At 37.7% G+C, this 21334-nt stretch overlaps 1 protein-coding gene across 7 annotated transcripts in view; it reads left to right on the top strand.

Annotated features, from left to right (window-relative positions):
- The window catches only part of DIAPH2 (diaphanous related formin 2), an 816328-nt gene that overhangs the window by 351796 nt on the left and 443198 nt on the right, over positions 1-21334 (top strand). For all 7 annotated transcript variants that reach the window (XM_070605395.1, XM_070605389.1, XM_070605392.1 and 4 more), the window contains one exon: positions 2110-2204. In XM_070605395.1, coding sequence (XP_070461496.1) covers positions 2110-2204 — 95 coding nt within the window. The remainder of the gene's footprint in view (positions 1-2109; positions 2205-21334) is intronic.

Raw genomic sequence — 21334 nt, forward strand, 5'->3', positions numbered from 1 at the left:
CTGAGAGTGATGGTTTTCGACTATTAACTAGTCACATTGGGCAAATCCTTTTACTGCTATTCCTTTATATTTGAAGGAATTGTGATGTGACCTAGTTAAATTAACCACTGCACTTTAAAACTGGTTAGTAAGCCTTAAAGCCTTTAACAAACCAGCCAGCCCTTAAATATGCTTTTGCTAAGGCAGCTGGACAGTTAAACCCATCTTCATTTAAGTCGGCTTTAAGTTTTATTTTGACGTGTTCTCTCCTCTGTATTGAATTCAGCATTTTTTTTTTTTTTTTGGTCTCCGCTCTAGGCTGTGTTTATATTCTGAGGATACTAAAACACTATGCATGAGAAATTTCAACACATCAAGCATTTCTAATTATGCAAAGAAATGCCATGGGAGTTTACTTTGTTAAGGAATGAGCTATAGGGAATCAGATTAAAATAAACAACTCATCATTCTCATGTTGGTAGGAATGTTGCTGTCAGAAAAACAGGTTCTCAGGGCCGGCCTGGTGGCGTAGTGGTTAAGATTGCACACTCCAATTCGCCGGCCCAGGGTTCGCAGGTTCAGATCCCAGGTGCAGACCTATGCATTGCTCATCAAGCCATGCTGTGGTGGCATCCTACATACAAAAAAATACAGGGAGATTGCCATAGATGTCAGCTCAGCAAGAATCTTCTGCAAGCAAAAAAAAAAGGAAGATTGGCAACAGATATTAGCTTAGGGCCAATCTTCCTCACAAAAAAACCAAAAAAAAAAAGAAAAGAAAAAGAAAGAGGAGCCAGTCCAGTGGTGCAGCGGTTGAGTTCACACTTTCTCCCTCAGTGGCCCAGGGTTCATCAGTTCGAATCTCAGGTACAGAACTATGCAACGGTTGGCAAGCCATGCTGGGCAGGCATCCCACATATAAAGTACAGGAAGATGGGCACGGATGTTACATCAGGGCCAATCTTCCTCAGCAAAAAGAGGAGGATTGGCCGCAGATATTAGCTCAGGGCTAATCTTCCTCAAAAAAAAATTTAAATAAAGAGAAAGGCAAAAAGAAAAACAGGCTCCTAATAGCTGTTGTGAATGTGTACATTGCTTACCTGACAGTACATTTTCTTTATAAAGTGGATGTGCAGTACTGTTTTTTAAAAACACAGTATGATCTTAATTGCTTGCTGCTATTTGTCAACATTATTTATTTAGATTATGGACGTCTCATTTGGTGTTTACATCTAAGTAAGTAATCATTTGCCTAGACAGTGAGGATTTATTTTCCTTAGATAGCAGTACAGTTGTATAGACCTTTTCATGAAAAAAAAAATGTTAGACATGCGTTCATGTTCTGGTGATAAGAACACACAAATGTTCTTTGAGAAGTGTGTTTAGTGGGGGTTCAAGTGGCATGTATTGTTGAAAAATACTTTCTGAGTAAGCTTTTCTAGGTATAATTTGTTGAATTATTTCTGTATGATGTATATCCAATTAATACAAAGTTGACAAGGAAAATTGTGATTCAACACAAAAAATACTGTATAATATATAAATATGTGTATATATATAATACATATAAAATAGTACATCACATGAATGTCTGCAGGCATGCAGAGAACCTTTCTGACTGAGACACTTTAATTTTTTCTTATGTGGGAGAACAGCGAAGTAGATAGATAGCACTTTTTTGTATTTGGTTACTTTGTTGTCATTCCTGAGAAGTGCTGTGTTGGATGTGTTGACAATTTCCACAGTAAATTCTACGTTGAATTAAAAGGCCAACTTGAAATAAAATCTCTAACTTTTCATGGGTCATTTTGTACCCACTCAATCTAAAATGCATATGCATGTAGTCATCATTGCTATTAGTAGGAGTTTTATTTTGTATATAAATATGCACGAGCTATAAACATTTGAGCCTGAGATAATAGGCCATTTTTGCCTAGATGAGTAGTGTAGTCAATCAAATGGAAACTACTTTTGTTTGTTCATAACTCTGTAAATTAATATTAGTGATCCAAATTTCGTATTTTGAGTCTATGAAATGGGAAACCAGTATTTATTAGGACCTGGGAAATTTGATGTTGTCCTATCTTTAATAAAATCAATTTTTATTAATAAAATCAATTTTTATTTTAGCTATCTTCCTAGGATCATATCGTATGCCATATGAAGATATAAAAAACATTATTCTGGAGGTTAATGAAGACATGCTGAGTGAGGCCTTAATTCAGGTAACCTTTCATATTTTCCCTCTAGTATTCATTTCACAGGTATTTCTAGATTGCTGTCTTCTCAATGGAGTTGTGAGAAAATGTTCTCCTCTATCTGAATAATAGAATCAGAAGTATCTAGCTGTGTTGATAGTAAGAGGACTCAACATAGAAGACCTAGGTTCCAGGTTTGCTCCTGCCATTTATTAGATATGCGTCCTTTTAAATTTCAGTTTATGCGTATGTAGACATATTTCTTGTCATTCTCTGTACATAAAGTTGCATGTCTTTCATCATCACAATGTCTCTGTTAAGTAGGCGGTGTTATTACCATTTTATGGATGTCAAAGCAGAGAGGCCAAGAGGCTAAATAGCTGGGCATTGTGCCAAGCACTTTATATATTTTATCTCACTGAATCTTCTAACACTCCTATGAGATAAATACTATTATCCCCATTTTATGGATAAAGAAACTGAGGCTTAGAAAGATTGCCCAATGTCACATCACTGGTAAGTAGCAGATTAGCAGAGCTGGGATTCAGAACAAGGTCTATCATAACTGTAAAGCCATTGCTCTTTCTATTCTCTTATTCTGCTTCCTCTAGGCAAACTATTTCAGCCTCCTAAACATCTGTCTCCTCATCTGCGATGATAGGGTCACTGTGAGGATGAAACCAAATAAAGTGCTTTGTACAATAAAGCACTATACAAGGTCTAACATATTATTAGAATTCCTGGTATGTCCAGCCCTGTCCAGTCTAATTTCTTGAAGGAAGAACTAAAGATTTTTTTCATGGAAGGATGTAGTCATTGTAGTTTTTGTGTGTTTGTTTTTGAGCCATGCAGTTTGTTTTGATTTTAAGAAGACTGAGTAGTTTATGCTGAAGTAATTTTGCCATATCTCCCTCTGACTGTCTCTAAAACTCAGAGAACTAGGGTTTGTCACTTAAACAGGCTATGTCTGTATGGAAGTTCCTCCTTTTTTTTTTTTCTCCTGAGTAAGATTCGCCCTGGGCTAAACATCTAGTGCCAACCTTCCTCTTTTTTTGTTTGAGGAATATTAGCCCTGAGCTAACATCTGTGCCAGTCTTTCTCTATCTTGTATGTGAGTCACCACCACAGGATGGCTGATGAGTGGTATGGATCCACGTCTGGGATCCGAACCCTTGAACCTAGGCTGCTGAAATGGAGCATGATGAACTTAACCACTCTGCAACAGGGCCAGCCCCATGGAACTTGCTGCATTTTGTAGTGTAGGCTTGCATTACAGTTTACCTCATGTATATGTTTTAAATATAGATATATTTATTTTCTATAGGAGTAAGGTTTAATGAGTTCATATAGGTTCTTTATTATCATGATACACCTGTATGAATCTCAGTAAGAGTTACACTTGGATAAGGAATCCCCTTGTGGGAAAGTCAAAAAAAATGTTTTTCTCTGTGCAACTATCAAGTCCATAGTTCTCTTGAGCTGAAATGGAGAGCTGATCATATTTGTCCTGCCCATCTTAGTCCCATGATGTTTTTACACAATAGTCAGTGTAGGGGAGGAAGAAATATTCCTCTACCCTTCTATGTTCTTTTGGGTGGTCTTAGAATTAAATTGACATGAGACAGAATAACAGGAGGAAATCAAACAAGTATTAATAACATGTGTACATGGGAGAAACCCAGGAAAACTGAGTGTCACCAAAATGGCCAAAGCCACCGCCATAAATACATCTTCAGCTGAAGACAAAAGAGGATGTTATGGGGAGTGGTTTGGGACTTCAAAGGGGAGGGAGGCAATTCACATGGAGATGGAAAAGCAAATATTTGGTAAACAAATGTTTGTCATGCCTTACAGAGACAATGGGTCATGGGGAGGACTTTGATCAAATGGGACTTGCTGGGTTCCTCCCTGTCTCCCACACCTAGTTCATATTATGCTAGAGTGATCTGTGGTGATAGCTCCTGCCTGGAACAGGCCTTCTATCTTAAAGTCTTTTAGGCAGTTAGGGGGGAGGTCACAATTTCTTCCTGAGTCTTTTGTTCTTAAAAATAATCAAGCCAAGGGCACCCATTTTGGGGTGGCAAATTCTGCTCCCCTGCGTCAGAATGAGCAAGGCATGAAGCCTAACTGTGATTTAGTCCTTCCTCCTTTTTTCAATTACACAGTTTAATTTTAAAGTACAATAAGGCAAACAAACTTCTGACTCCTACTCAATAATTGAAGCTTTTTAGTCTTTTCTGTATAATCAAATTATAGTGAAATAGAACCATATTTTGAAGAGTTAATCGATGTAGCCATTTATTTTACCCATTAAAATTGTGTGGCTTTTCCTTCACATGACTTGATAAATAAAAAGAATACAAATATGCAGAATGCTATCGTGGTATTTATTTGCCAGTAACGTTAAAACCATGTATTATTTTTTAAGTCGTGTTTTCAACTTTTTAGAGAATGTGAGAAATGGGAAAAGACTCTCACTTATGAATGTTCCTCTAATATGCAATAAGCTTTTAAAATGTCTATATAAAAATGTATTACCTGGGATTTTTTTTTCTCTTTCACTTTATTTAGTAGCATAAACAATATATATTTGTTTCTGTCTTTAAATTGGGTGAGCACTGTCTATTTGGGAAGAATGAATTGCTTACAATGTGGAGATGGCAGTAACTTATGTTTAAATTCTTGAATTTGCTGGTTTAATCTTGTCCACTATATAGTCAAAACCACTGCTGGTGAAATCACATTATTATGCTATATCTTGGATTGTATTCTCGGAAGGTGAGTGAAGGAGAATCACAAAGAGTCCATCCTGCCAGGCTCCTTTTGTGCATCTTGTACCCGATGCTTCCATGCGTTTCCTGTTTGCTGTGGATGGCTTGACTGGGGCCTGTCTCATCTCTTCCTCTTTTCTAGACCTCCTCTTCCTTTTCTAAGCCTTTATCTCTTTCTCTTTTTCACATATCTCTGTGGTTTACCCCTTGCATCCTTTCCCCCACCAATTTTGTGCCTTCGTTTTGTTGAAAGCAGACTACTGAGGACTTTTTTTCAAGCCAGCTTGGTTTCCTTCTCAATGCCAGATAGTCTAAAATTTCTTCTCATTCCTTACCCTGCTCAGTCAAAACCCATTTTCTTAGTTCTGCTTGTTGGAGCAAACAGTTTACCTTATAATTTAATAGTATGCATGATTGGACTTGTGTTGCTTAGGTACAAGGGACAAATGGTGAGTAACTCACCTGAGTTATAAAGATAGTATTGCATTCATCCAGACAAATCAAATGTCTGAGCATCTTCTGGTAAGGAAGAAGAATCCCGGCTTGAAACAATTGGTTGATCTTCCAGCACCCAAAGGAGAGTGCCTCTCTCAGCAAGAGAACAGACTAGAATCACCACCAGTGCCTCTTTCTCCCTCCCATCCCAGAAACGTTTGCCAGTGATGCAAAAGTAACATCAGTTTGCCATTCATAGGAGCCGTTTACCATTTATGTCTAATTACCATGTAGCACATGGATAATGCATAACATTAAATATGTATCATCAGATTAACTTTGTTGTAAGTTCCATTTGATTACAGTGCTAGACTCTGTCAGTGCATAATCATAGTTTGTTGCTCATGTGGCATGGTTGTCTTCCTCATAACAACAAAAACAACAAAAAACAATTAAGGGCACATTGCTTCCCAGAGACTTCAATTAACACCAGTATTATCTCTCCAAGTATGGGTCAATAGGCTCTTCCATGCCAGACAATGAATAGATTTTAGTTATTTGTCAGGATAAATATCTTACTAAAAAAACCAAAAAAAAATCCAAACTTTTATTTAATCAGGAAGATCAAGACCAAATTTTAAGGTTATTAATAAAAATATTGTCTCCTTTATTTCAAAATATCTAAAGTTAAGGTAGAAACTGAGTTCTCTTTGCGGAAGAAGTTGAAATGTCCTAAAATACTTACAGGAACACAGAGAAACATTTTAAAAGTACACCAGATCCTGAGATTGTTGAGGAGCTTTTAATATATGCAATTATGAGTTAGTTCCAAATAATGTGCGCTAAATTTAGGTGACTCTTGGAGTCATTATTTCAGCTTTGAAAGCCTGCTTCAGTGTAGTTAAATTTGATCCATTGAGAGAACCATCCAAGACCAATAAGTGTTGTTAGGATATCAGTGGTAAAATTGAAATACTTGCAGACACACTTACATATAGAACATTGATGAAGAAGTGAAACTGTTAGTTTCAAAAAAGGGATTCAGCGCTAAGGGAAAAATAAAAGTGTGTTCTGTTTTAGAACATTAGTGCATGCATATGATTCTTAAATGCTGAGTAAATTGATGTTGGTAGGGGGTTTATGGTCGTATTTACAAGGCATATGCAGAAAAAAGATGATTAACGTAGAAGACAGTATAATATTACTACAGAATAATTTACAAAGATATGTATAAAGCAGAGGTTGATAACCAGGTGTTCAAAGCCCCTTTTGGGGACCCATGGAAAGAATTCAGGGGCTCCTGAAGTTCGATGTGAAAAATACTGCATCTTTATTTTCTTTAACTTCTAACTAATGTTTAGTATTTCATTTGGTTAACAGTGTAGGCAACAGACCAAAGTAGTATTAATAGTACCTCTAAGTTTGTCACTAATAGAAATAATAAATATTTTCATATCACATTAAATTTGTGGCATATATCTTGAAATATTGTTTACAGTCATTGCTACTGCAAAATTACACTAGTTATTAAAGCTGCCACTAGATCTTATTTTTTAATGCTTTAATCAAGAAGCACATCTGTCATTATATCACAATTTATTTTTGTAAATATGTTGATAACTATTTCAATATAATTGGTTTCTTTTGTATTCGTATATATTTTACTTTATTCTGAGAAGAGATCCGTAGCTGGCGATAAAGGGTTTATGGCACATATAAAAAGGCTAGAAACTAGTACAGAAAAGTTTCCCAATCAAGATGGCAGTCATAAGTTGTTCCCAACTTAAGTCCCCCTCACAGCTATCCATAGAATAGACGCCATTATGAAAATCCCAGACCCAAGGGTGAGGCTAAAGCACCCTATTAGACCACAGAGACCAAGAAGGACCAAATTTAGAAGGGTAAGAGGAGGAGGTACATTCTGACCACATTGCCCCTCCTCAGGCTGGCACAGTGCCACACCAAGAGGCCACCCCTGGGCCTATAGTTTCTACAGTGAGAAGAGAGAACCCTAGATGGACATCCAGCTCCCCCAGCATTGTGGGATGCTTCCCGCAAGGCCCACTTGGGTCTTACCTCTTGGAGATCACTTGGGAAATTGGTGGGCCTTGACTACTGAGGATCAGATAGAGATGGAAAAGGGGGATGGGACTTACAGCAACCAGCACTCAGATCTTGGCAGACCACCTTCTTGCTTATAAGCAGTGGCTGAGCAGAGATCCCAGAGCAAAACTGGTGGCCCCATCTAGCCAGGGAGTTCAGCTGGCAGTTCTGCCTGATTTGGGTTCCCCGTCAATGGGCTGTACCAGCCATGGAACCTGTTCTGCCCCCTTGCCTGGGCAGGGAAGCAAATTTGCAGTCCTGGAACTGTTGAGTATAGCCTCCAGTCTCATCTGTCCAGGAAGCCTGGGCAGAGAACCTGGGCAGCTGTGGAGCCCATCCTACAGCCTTGCGTGGGCAGGGAGCCAAGCAAGCAGCCCTGCCCAACTGTTGAGCATGCTCTCTGGCCTCACATAACCAGGGAGCCTGAATAGTGACCCTGGGAAGCCTTGGAGCCCAACCTACACCAACAGTGAGCCACAGAGTCCAGCCTATAGCCCCGCCCAGCAACAGAGTACAGCCTATGACCCTACCTGATTGCTGAACACAGCCTGAGGCTTCACCCAGGCAGGGAGCCCAGCCAGGTACCCCACCCAATCATGGAGCATAGCCTGCATCTGATGAGGCAGCCTGGATAGCAACCATGCCTGACCGCAGAGTACCGTCACTAGCTCCAACCAACTATGCGATACACTTGGAGGCTCCTCTCAACTAGAGAGCCTGGTCGAAGAGTGGAGCTCAGCCAGCGGCCTACCTGATCATAAAGCCCAGCCTGTAGCCTTTCCTAACATCAGGGCAGAGCCTGTAGCCTCGCTTGATTACAGAACACTGCCTGCAGCCCCAGCTGAAGATGGTCCAGCCAGCAGCACCATCCACTCAAGTTGCACAGCCTGAGACCCCAGCTGACCAGGGGCAATTGCAGAGCCCAGCCAATAGCCCTGCCCAATTGCAGAGTCCAACAAGTAGCACCATCCTGCCAGGGCACACAGCCTGCAACCTTCCCTGACCAGAGGTGATTGCAGAAATCAGCTAGTGGCCCTACCTGATTGCGGAGCACAGCCAGCAGCCTAGCCCCATCAGGGAGTCCACCCATGGCCCTGCTTGAATGCAGAGCCCAGCCAGCACAGCCACTCAACAAAGGACCCCAACAGCAGCACTCCCTCTGACCTCAGACAACCAGCAATGGCCTTGCCAAACTAGAGACCCCAATAGCAAGCCCCATCTGCCCACAGACACTACCAGCTTACCTGCCTAGTACCCCAAGGTGAGCTGCCAAGTGAAGGTCTTTCCCTGCTGAAGCTAACATGTAAAGTCTAGAAGAGGAGAATACTTACTCAGTTGCGCAGATGCTAATGCAATCAAGAATCACAAAGAATCAGGTAAAAATGACACCACCAAAGAAAATTAATAAAGCTCCAATAACTGACCCTAAAGAAATGGAGATCTATGAACTTTCTGAAAAAGAATTCATAATAATCCTCTTAAAGAAGTTCAGTGAGGGCTAGCCCTGGTGGCCTTGTGGTTAAGGTTGGTGCACTCCACTGTGGCAGCCCGAGTTCAGTTCCCAGGTGCAGACCTATACCACTCATCTGTCACTGGCCATGCTGTGGCAGCAGCTCACATACAAAAAGAGGAAGATTGGCAACAGACGTTGGCTTAGAATCTTCCTCAGCAAAAAAAAAAAAAAAAAAAAAAGGAGAAGTTCAATGAACTATAGGAACACACAGAAAGAAAATTAAACAAAATTGGGAAAACAATGCATGAACAAAATGAGAAGTTCAACAAAGAAATTGTAACCATCAAAAGAAGCCAAACAGAAATCCTAGAACTAAAGAATACAGTGATCAAAGAATTCAATAGAGAGATTCAACATCACACTCAATTGAGCAGAAGAAAGAATGAGTGAACTGAAAGGTAGGTCATTTGAAATTAGCCAGTCACAGAAGTAAAAAGAAAAAAGAATGAAAAAGTGGAGAAAGTCTATAGAACCATGAGAGGATTTTTCAAGAGAAACATTGCAGACAAGGAGATTGTGAGCTGATATATTCAAAATACTGAAAGAAAAAATACTGTCAACCATGACTTCGTTACCTGGCAAAGCTGTCCTTCAGAAATGAAGAAAAAATAAAAATTTTCTCAAACTAACAAAAGCTGAGAGTTCATCACTGCTAGACCTGCTGCACAGGAAATGCTAAAGGGTGTTTTTTAAGATGAAATGAAAAGATGCTAATTTAAATTATAAAAACATATGAATGTGTAAATCTCACTGCTAATGGTAAATGTATAGTCAAAAACATATTCTCTAATATTGTAACGGTGGTGTGTAATTCACTTAAAACTCTCATTTAGAAAACAAATGTATTGAAAATAATCATAACTACAATAATCTGTTATTAGATACACAGTATAAAAGGAAGATGTAAATTGTGTCATCAATAATCTAAAATGTGAGGGGAAGGAAAAGTAAAATTTTCAAGTTTTTGTATGCTATCAAAGTTAAGTTGTTATCAGCTTAAAATAAGATGCTACAGATATTTTTTATGTAAGCCTCATGGTAACCACAAAGGAAAAACCTATAGTAGATGCATGAAAGATTATGATAAAAGAGTCAAGGCATACTGCTACAAAAGGTATTCAAATCACAAAGGATGAGAGCAATAGAGAAAGGAACAAAGGATATAGAAAACAGTCAGGAAACAGTTAACAAAAGACAATAGCAAGTCCATACCTATCAATAATTACTTTAAAGGTAAATGGATTAAATTCTCCAATCAAAAGACATAGAATGCCTGAATGGATAGAAAAACAACATCCACCTGTATGCTGTCTATAAGAGACTGACTTTAGCTTTAAGGACATACATAGATTGAGAGTGAAGGGTTGGAAAAAGATTTTCAAGCAAGTAGTAACGAAAAGAAAGCAGAAGCTGTTATATGAAACAAAATAGACTACGCAAAAAGATGCTCAAAACGGACAAAGAAGGTCATTATATAATGGTAAAGGGGTCAATTCATCAAGAAGATAGAACAATTGTAAATATTTATGTACCTAACATTGGAACACTTAAATATATAAAGTAAATACAAATAGAACTAAAAGGAGAAATAAAGAGTAATAAAATAATAGTTGGGGACTCTAATTTCATGCTTTCAACAATGGATAGATCATCCAAACAGAAAATCAATAAGAAAACAGTGGATCTGAATGACACTATAGAGCAAATGGACCTAACAGACATATACAGAACATTCCATCCAACAGCAGCAGAATACACATTCTTCTCACGTGCACATGGACCATCCTGCAGGATAAATCATATGATAGGTAACAAAAAAGTCTTAGCATATTTAAGAAGATTGAAATCATATGAAGTTTCTTTTCTGACCACAATGGTATAGAACTAGAAATCAATACAGGAGGAAAGATGGAAAATGCACAAATACATGGAAATTAAACAACACACTTCTGAACAACTAATGGATCAAAGAAGGAAAAAAGGGAAATATAAAAAATATCTTGAGACAAATGAAAAAAACATACCAAAGCTTATAGGATGGAATAAAAGCACTTCTAACAGAAATTTATAGGGATGAACACATATATCAAGAAAAAAAGAAAAATCTCAAATAAACAACCTAACTTTACACCTCAAAGTGTAACGAATAAAAACATAAAGAATAAAACATAAGCCAAACGTTAGTAGAAGCAAGGAAATATAGAGCATAAATAAATGAAACATAAAACAGGAAAACAATAGAAAAGATTAACAAAACTAAGATGTGGTTCTTTGAAAAGATAAACTTCACAAACCTTTAGCTAGATTAACCAAAGGAAAAAAGAGAAGACTCACATACATAAAATTATAAATGAAAGAGGAGATATTACAACTGATGCCACAAAAATACAAAGGATCATGAGAGACTACTGTGAACAGTTATACACCAAGTAACTGGACAACCTAGAAGAAATGGATAAATTCCTAGTAACATACAACCTACCAAGACTGAATCATGAAGAAATAGAAAATATGAGCAGAACAGTAATGACCAAGGAGATTGAAGCAGTAATGAAAAACCTCTCAACACAGAAAAGTCTAGAATCAGATGGCTTCACTGGTGAATTCTACTGAACATTTAAAAAAGAATTTACACCAATTCTTCTGAAATGCTTCCAAAAAATTGAAGAGGAGGGAACACACCCAAACTCAGTTTATGAGGCCAGCATTACTTTGATACCAAAGCCTGATAAAGACACTACAAGAAAAAAAAAAAAACCTACAGGCCAATATATGTGGTGAATATAGATGCAAAATTCATGAACAACTAGCAAATTCAATTCACCTGTTCATTAAAAGGATCATACACCATGACTGAATGGGATTCACCACTGGGATGCAAGGATGTTTCAACATATATAAGTCCATAAATGAGGTACATCATATTAATAGAATGAAGGATAAAAATCATATCATCATCTCAATAGATGCAGGAAAAGCATTTAACAGAATTCAACATCCATTCATGATAAAACCTCTCAATCAATTGGGGATAGAAGAAACAGACCTCAATATATTAAAGGCCATATATGATAAGCCCACAGCTAACATCATACTCAATGGTGAAAAGTGGACAGCTTTTCCTCTGAGATCAGGAACAAGAAAAAGGTGCCCACTCTCACCGCTACTATTCAACCTAGTACTGGAAGTCCTAGCCAGTGCAATCAGGCAAGAAAAAGAAAGAAAAGGCGTCCAATCTGGAAAGGAAGAAGTAAAATTCTCTCTGTTTACAGATGACATGATCTTATATATAGAAAATCATAAAGCATCTTCCAAAAAACTGTTAGAACTAGTAAACAAATTCAGTAAAGTTGCAGAATACATGATCAACATGCAAAAATCAGTTGTGTTTCTGTACACTAACAACAAAATATCAGAAAAAGAAATAAATCAATCTCACAATAGCATCAAGAATATCTTAGGAATAAATTTCACTAAGGAGATGAAAAATCTGTGCACTGAAAACTCTAAGACATTGATGACATAAATTGAAGAAGACAGAAATAAATGGAAGATATTTTGTGTTCATGGATTAGAAGAGTCAATTTTTAAAAAATATCTATACTACCCAAAGCTATCTATATATTCAATGTAATCTCTATCAAGATTCTAGTGGCATTCTTTATAGAAATAGAAAAGAACAATACTGAGATTCATATGGAACCACCAACGACCATGGACAGCCAAAATCATCCCAAGAAAGAACAAAGATGGAGGGATCACACTTCTTGATATCAAACTATATTACAAAACTATAGTAATCAAAATAGCATAGTACATAGACCAATGAAACAGAATTGAGAGTCCAGAAATAAACCCATGCATATACGGTTAGCTAGTATTTGACAAGGGAGCCAAGAATACTGAATGGAGAGAAGGATAGTCCATTCAATAAATGGTATTGGGAAAACTGTGTATTCACATACAAAAGAATGAAACTAGACCCCTGTCTTACACCACTCACAAAAATTAACTCAAAGTGGATTAAAGACTTCATTGTAAGACCTGAAACCATAACACTCCTAGAAGAAAACACAGAAAATCTTCTTGACATTGTTTTTTGCAATGATTTTTTGAATATGATATCAAAATTGCAGCAATAAAAGTAAAAGTAAACAAGTGGGACTACATCAAACTAAAAGCCTTCTGCACAGCATAGGAAATAATCAACAGAGTCAGAGGCAACCTGCAGTATGGGAGAAAATATTGGCAAACCACGTACCTGATAAGGTTTTAATATCCAAAATATATAAGGAACAACTCACTTAGCAGAAAACCAAATAATTTGATTAAATAGTGGGCGAAGGACTTGAATATACATTTTCCAAAGAAGATATTCCAGTGGCCAACAGGTACATGAAAAGGTGTGCAATATCACTAATCATCAGGGAAATGCAAATCGAAACTACCGTGAGATATCATCTCACACCTGTTAGAATGGCCATTATCAAAAAGACAAGAGGTAACAAGTGCTGGTGGGGGTGTGGAGAAAACAGAATCCTTGTGTACTCTTGGTGGGAATGTAAACTGGTGTAGCCACTATGGAAAACAGTATGGAGGTTCCCCCCCAAAATTAAAATACACCTACCATATGATCCAGCAATTCCACTTCTGGGTATATAGCTGAAGGAAATGAAATCACTATAGTGAAGAGAGAGCTGCACATTCATGTTCATTACAGCATTTTCTTTTTTACAATAGCCAAGACATGGAAACAACTTAAGTGTCCATCAGTGCATGAATGGATAAAGTTTTGGGGTGTGTGTGTGTATATATATATATATATATATATACACACACACACACACACAATGGAACATTATTCAGCCATAAAAAAGGAGGAAATCCTGCTATTTGCAACAACATGGATGGACCTTGAGGGCATTATGCCAGGTGAACTATCAGAGAGAGAGAGACATATACTGTGTACTTTCCGTTCAGTTTTTCTGTGAACCTAAAACTGCTCTAAAAAAACAAAATCTATTTTGGGAAAAAAAGGAAACTAGTCCAGGGGCTCACAGAAGGGGAGCTGTAGGCTAGGGGAGGCTGTGGTTAAGGCCATCTTCCTGGAAGAAGTATAAGTTGACCTGGACTTTGAAGCACTATTAGAATTCAGTTAGAGAGGGCTAGAAAAAAGGAATGGTGGACAAAGACTTGAGGCATATAAAGGAAAATATCCATGTTCTGGTATAGCTCACAAGTCATGTAGGTTGGCAGTGAGAAAGAACATATAAAAGGTTGGTTGAGTTCATATTGTAGATCCATAGGAATCACAAATTAGTGACCCGTAAGATGTTTTCTTTGGCCTTTGTAGTTCTTATATGGTAGAATTTGAGTGTCACATAATCTCCAGTTTGCCACAGGCCCCTCCCCCACTGCATTTTGCCCACTCTGATTCTTTCCTACTCCCTATAAGCATAAGACTTTTTGATCCCTGGTAGATGACTTGAATGCCAAGCTGTTGAGTTTGGATGTGGTCAGATGTGTGTTTAGGAAGATTACTGTAGCTGTAGTATGCCAAATGGCTTGGAGAAAAGAGATTAGAGATAGGGAGATAATTGTAATTTCAAGTATAAGGTACAACGAAGTCCCAAAATACATTGGGGGTAGAAGAAAAAGGGAAGATGGGTAAATAAGAAGTAAGAAAAAAGATTGAAAAATCTTGGTGATAGAATGATTTTACAACTAACAAGAAGAGGCAAATCAGGTGAGAGAGAAAATACTTCCGGGGCAGAGGAGAAAAATTTTACAGATACATTATGTTGGAATATGTATTGGAAGTCAGAATAGAGATTAAGAAGTGATTGTTGGAGCATGAAGATCAAAGAGTTTCTTGAGGTTGACTGTGGGGAAAAAAGTGTCAAATGAAAGGTTAAGGACTACACATTTGGAGAGAGCACGCAGGTTGAGGGGATGGATGGTGTTAGGAAAGTCAGAACAAAGGGAGCCAGTGCATAGGGGAGAGTGCTGGGTCCTGTGGTGTGTCAGGAAAGCCAGCACAGGAGAGAGTTTTAAGGAGGAGTGAATAAGAGAATGAGATCAGGGGAAAAGATACCTCTTTTGATTTTCTGAACGCAGTGACTTTACCTAGTTTAAGTAGTTGTTATTTTCTTGCAGTTCTTTTTTAAAACAACCCACACTACTTACCAGAGCCCTATTCCTTAAGCAAGTGTTTTATTTATTGTCTTTTGTTCTTTCTCTCCCTTATCTTTAAGGGACAGATGCATTTCTTCTGGGCATGCTATTGTCTGGTGTCCTATTTTCTACTCCCCTTCCACCTGCTCCATTTTCTCTCATCTTTTCTTCTTTCTCTTCTTCCCTGCTTTTCCTCCCTCCCTCCCTCCCTCCCTCCTTCCTTCCCTCCCTCCCTCCTTCCTTCCCTCCCTCCCTCCTCCCTTCCCTCCCTCCCTCCCTCTCTACCCTCTTCCCTTCTTTTCTCTCTTCCTTCCTTTCTTTCATTTTAAATAAAATTTTTATTTACAAAGGGACCTAATTTTTCTTAATAATACCCCGTCAATGAAATACAGCTGTACAGCACCTCTTTCATACCTGGAAATTACAGAAATACCTCCGTAGGTGTCTTTCTGTGATACATCCTGGGAATATCCCAGCTTGCTTTCTTCCTCCCCTGATAATTTGCACCTCTGTTGGCTGAATAAGCTTTTCTGAAACCCTTTCAAGCATCAGCACTGTACCTGGTGTGTAGGGTGTTACAGGTAGCCACATGGTTATGTTTTTCCAAATGCTATTTTATATCTCAAAACAGATTATGTGATCTCTGTGACTTATTATTGGGTCCTGACAGTGTGATTAGAATGAAGCAAAGGTCATCCCATCCATTCCCCTGATTCCAGGCAATGCTACTCCTAAGTCATCAAAGATAGATGGGTATCTATCGATTCTGCAGGGAAAAAAGATTCTTCAACTTCCCTCAATTAACCAGTTCTAGAGTATAATTATTCTTATAGTCAGGAAGTTCATGCATGTGTAATAGTGGAGCTCGTTTTTGTCTCCTCAATCCATCTTTGTAATCATTGATCTATTTACGTGGCTATCGACCATCTGTATTTTATGCAGGCTGTGAGTCTGCATGTGTTCGTGCACTTTACAAGGGTTGATGACTTTAGAAGACTACAAGTATATCAATTAAGGCTATAATGGCATTAATATTGTAGAATTTTAAAACATTTTTTTCTTAAATAATTTGTATTCACCACATTCCTTTTCATAATCCTTTAGGGAAAATGAAACATTAGCAATGACAGCAACAATCATAAAACATTTCTTTCCCATTTCTCATTGTGGTGGAATAAATAATTACTTTATGGCGTGCTTTTCAATCTAAATAATACTTTTATCCATGAGCTGCTGTTCTTTTTCATCTTTGGCTTCTAACTGGTTAGTTGAGTGATGTTTTTTTCTCTTGCCTTTCTTCACTCAAGTTTTCTTTGTCCCTTGTTTTTCACTTTTAGTCTGTTGTTAGGATCGCATGTATTCTAAGCAAATGTGATGACTGCTTATTTTCATCCCTTCTGTGTCTTTTGTTTATTAATATCAGTATTTCATTTGTACCATCGCTGGTTGTATTGTTGTCCACAAGTGGTACCAGACTGCTTCACGAAGAAAGAAAAGGTAGCTTTAAACAAGTAGTTTTTCTCGTGCTAATTGGATTGTAAAAAATATTAAAAAAATGCAAAAAATTTAGCCTGTTTACTCTGAATGAAACATAGATCTTATTAATAGTTGAGCAAGATGTGGCCTCAAAGATCATACTTTCTGCTGCCTTGTAGACTTTAAGCCGTATTAGAACTTCATTAACGTTATGGCTCTTTCGTTCTATAGATCCATTGGGTCTATTGAAGTGAGCTGATGCTTGGGGTAGACCACGCATTTCCTTGCAATTGTAGAACTTGGGGAGTGCCCTCTTTTTCCTCCCACAGACTTCCAGAACCGTGAACTAGGAAATGGGGAGCAAGGTTATACCAAAACCTGTACCCTAACTTGTAGCTGTAAGGCTACCTCTGGACAAAAGGAAGAAGTCCCTTAGCCTATGAGAAATGGGAGGCAGAGAGTTCAGGCACCCGTGCCCTCCATGAAACTAACAAGAGATGGAGAACAATCACACTGTTTTTTTCTATTAGCTTCCTACTTATTTTTGTATTATGCCAATTTGCTTTGAATACAAAGATTATTGGCTAGTCATATGTTTAATGAATTGTAACACCTTTGTAATTGATTATATCTATAAAACCACGTCCTCTCTGTGACGTGTTCAGGAAGTAATCAAGACATTTCTTTCTATATACAAGGATATATATAAAATATAAATATTTACTTACCATATAGTTTTTGCAATGTTCTATTATAATTCTAGATCTCCTTTGTAAAGTCGAAATGTACCTAGTCATCAAATCTATTAAAGTCATATGATGTTATAGTATAATTTAACATAGTTTAGTAGAGTTAACATGCTATGACATACTGTGACACCGAAATAATATAGGTATAACATGATCGATATTTTAAGTAATCTCTTTAAAAATATTTTAGAGAGGCAGTCAGGAAAGAATACACAAGAGAGATTGAACACTTCATTTCTTAAGCTCAGTGATAAGCACATAGATTCATTGTCTTACATATACATTTCTGTGTCTTAAATATTACACAATAATAAAGTTCAAAAGTATTTGACAGGTGCTGAAAGCATATGCTTAAGATGGGGTCCCTCAACTTGGGCACTGTGGATATTTTGTACCCAATAATTCTTTTTCGTGGAGTGCCGTTTTGTACATTGTAGGATGTTTAACAGCATTCCTGGCCTCCACCCACGAGATGCCAGTAGCATATGTGAAATCATGGATTTATAAAATTATCAACATCTATTATGAGTGAAATTATACATTTTAGTTTGAGTATTAGTAGACAATATTTTGTAGAAATCAAAGTATCTGAAATCGAAAACATGATGTTGTCTAAAAGGTTTGGCGATAGAAGAGTTTGTCATATTAAAGAGTTAATCAGAAATGTTGTGATCCATTCCAGTAGTTATGATATATCTGCGTTGATATTTGTTCTAATAAAGAATCGCAAAAAGACAGTAAGTATTTTGGGGCTAACAAGCTTAGATGTCAATGCTAAAATGTGACTTCAAGAGTGTTTTCGCTTGGCCAGAAATAGGAGGATGGGCTTGCTATATGACAGCAAGGAAAGGGGAGGTTTGTTAGATGGGGTGACCTGCAGAGGTGTAGCTTTACAGGAAAGTTTGCAAGCAGCGTAACCTCCTAGGAATGGTGAGAAAGCAAATGGATGAGAGCAGATATGATAGGAAGAATTCTCCCTGATGGAATGCTTAAAAGGTCTTTTTTCTCCTTCTCTTCCATTTGTGGAACCTGCTTGAGGTATCTGCTAAGGGGTGACCATTCTCTTCCAAACTGTGCACATGGTCAAATTTAATTTTGCCTTTGTATCTCAATCATGGAATGAGAGACCACCAAAAGACTAAAATAAACTTAATAAATTGTCTTATTCCTTTCTCTTATTTCACGGGAGGAGAAACTGAGGTTCAAAGAGGTTTATGTCACACAGCCAATCTGGGATCACAACTGAATTCATATGATGCCCAGTTCATTGGTTTCTTTTTTTACCCATGTCGTTTGACCTGTGTTTTTCCCTGCTGTGGCATGTAGGTGGATGAATAGGTTGAGGAGTTTACTGTTGGGCAGAATAAAAAGTAGCCACAAAAAGTTTACTAATTAAACAGTTTGTGCAATGTCCATCATCAGAAGTCAGAGTAGAAGTTAAATTATCCTTTAAAATATCTTCTTCCAGCATTAGAAGGCATTATAAATGTCTTCATTGACATTCATTATTGTTTGTGTTGCGAAACATATAATTAGGTGCCAAGAAATAAAGACTTAATTTTACTTAATGCAATATAAGGGGCATCGGATTCCATTTCTGCATTAATAAGCAGCATTTTAGTAAAATGAAAGTGTAGTTCAAATACTAATAAAACCATCCTTTATTTTCTCCCATATGAAGGATTTAGAGTGATGGGCTCTTTTAATGAAATGAAGTCTTCCAAATTGGTGAGAAAAATAAGAGTAAATATTTTAGTCTTCATTTTATAATTTTTCTTCAATGTATGTAGCTGAATAGAGTTGAAAACTAGTTGCTTTTCAGGAAAAGCAAGTAAGGTGTCTGTTTTTCTTCCTTGAGTGCGGTGACTAATTGCTACATCTTCTCCTTTGAGTTTCTACTCTTCAGTGGTTTTTTTTGAAATGCAACTCAGTGTAGTGGGGGAAAAAAGCATTGTGTTTGAGTTTCAGTCACTTACACCCTGTGCCACCTTGGACAGCTCACTTATCTTCTTTTAGCCTTCAACTTCTTGTCTATAAAAGGGGGGAAATGTGTATTTACAAAACTGGGTTACTATAAAAATTAATATGAGCATTTGTGAAAACACTTGCAAACTGTAAAATGCTAAACAAATAGAACACAAATATAGATGAGTCCCTCGGATATATACTTAGCCCTAACCTCTCACCTTTTCTAGCCGTTCAGTAAAGATAATGAACTCTCCTCTCGAGCATTCAACCATCACTTGAAAGAGCATCCCCAAAAGAACTCATATTCTTGTCCCCTCCCCCCCCCCCCCCCCCCCCGTCCATATGAAGACCTATCTGCCTTATCTCCTGGAGTTTTTTCCATCCCTTCTCTCTTCTTTGACCCTGACTGAGTCTCATCCTAGCTCATCATGCATTCTTACTGATCCTTTCACTGAAGATTTGTTAAATTCGCTCTTACTTCCCGTTCCCACAGGACTAGACTTACTTTTCATCCCTTCAACAATTTTGCTAGTCTTGTTTCCTAGCTGGTCTTTTTGTCTCTAGGCTACCTCCAATCCAGTGCATCTTACTTGGTTCAACTAGATTTCCTTTTTCCTCCATCAATTCATTTTCTTCCTTAAGAAGCAATAGCAACGATTGCCATCTGTTGTTTATTTTAAACCCTGTAGGTGATCCCTAGTTAATCGCAATTATTTAGTGAATTTCTCCAAGTCTTGATTCTGAATAATCTGTACACGACTTGCCTTTACTTTTCTCCAAGTCTTTGCACAGGTCCTTCCATCCTTTAGGAAGGTCTTCCATATCTTTTAAAACACAACTTAAAGCTCACCTTCTCCTAGAAATACTCCCTGCTTTCTGTACCACCCTGAGCATTCTCCCCATTCTTCATCTGCTCATTTGTTCTATGTTATTCATAGCTTTTTGGAATGGTTTTTGAAAATGATCTTTGCATATGATGCCGACGTTCTGAACTGTATAATAAGTATTCTCTGTTTTAGTCATATTTTTAGATTTTTTTAAAACAGATATGTGATATGGTATTCTGCTTGTATCATAAATATCATATCATGTGATTTGGTGGTATTTTAAATTAGAGATTGTGAAATTGTTAACTGACCCTCTCTGTAGGGCCGTAACAGGAGGGTGACCAGTCCATGCTCAGCTTAGTGTCAGATTTATGGATTTCTCTTTCTTGACTATTTAGGTCTGTGTTATCTCTCAAGGATTTCTGAGAGTTACAAGAGCTGCCTTAGCCTCCTTTATTGCATTAAACCTCTTTATGAAAGTAAAGACAAGAATTCCATACAGTATCAACACAATACTTAGATAAAGTCAGGATTAGTGGTAGGTGTTTCTAGCAGTCCTAAACATTTCTGTTATAGATGACTCGCTCTGCATGTTCTTTTGCACTGAGAGGTGAAAACTATCCTAGTCTACGTGGTTTCCCTGGGCCTCAACTATCTGTTTTGGGGGAGTGTGGTTCAGCAAGGGAATATTGGTGGTCTCCATTAGCCTAAATGCATGCCAGCAGTGTTTTTGGCATACTAGATCCGAAGAGCAGCCACTAGGTCCAGCTGATGTAAGTTCCATGATGTATATCAATTCAAAAACAAAATTGTGCTTACTTCCAGATGAAGACATTTTCTATTGGTGATGAGCAGCATCACACATAGGGAAGAAGCTCTTGTTATTGGTTGCTGTAAATCCACGAAGAACATCTGAACTAGTATAAAGACAACAGATGCTCCATGAGTTGCATATAATGTGAGCGTGTGCTTTCTCTTTGGGGACATGCCACAGGTCTAGAGAAGGGTCGAATTTACCTAAACAGAATTTGGGGAATGTTTACCAGATATCCTCCTTAGATCCTGGGCGTACGGACTCCCCTTATCTGATCTTAGGCCAGGTTTCCTCAAAAGGGCCAACGGGTCAAGTGTTATAAAGAGA

Source organism: Equus przewalskii, chromosome X, assembly GCF_037783145.1.
Source record: "Equus przewalskii isolate Varuska chromosome X, EquPr2, whole genome shotgun sequence".
NCBI classification, from domain to species: domain Eukaryota; kingdom Metazoa; phylum Chordata; class Mammalia; order Perissodactyla; family Equidae; genus Equus; species Equus przewalskii.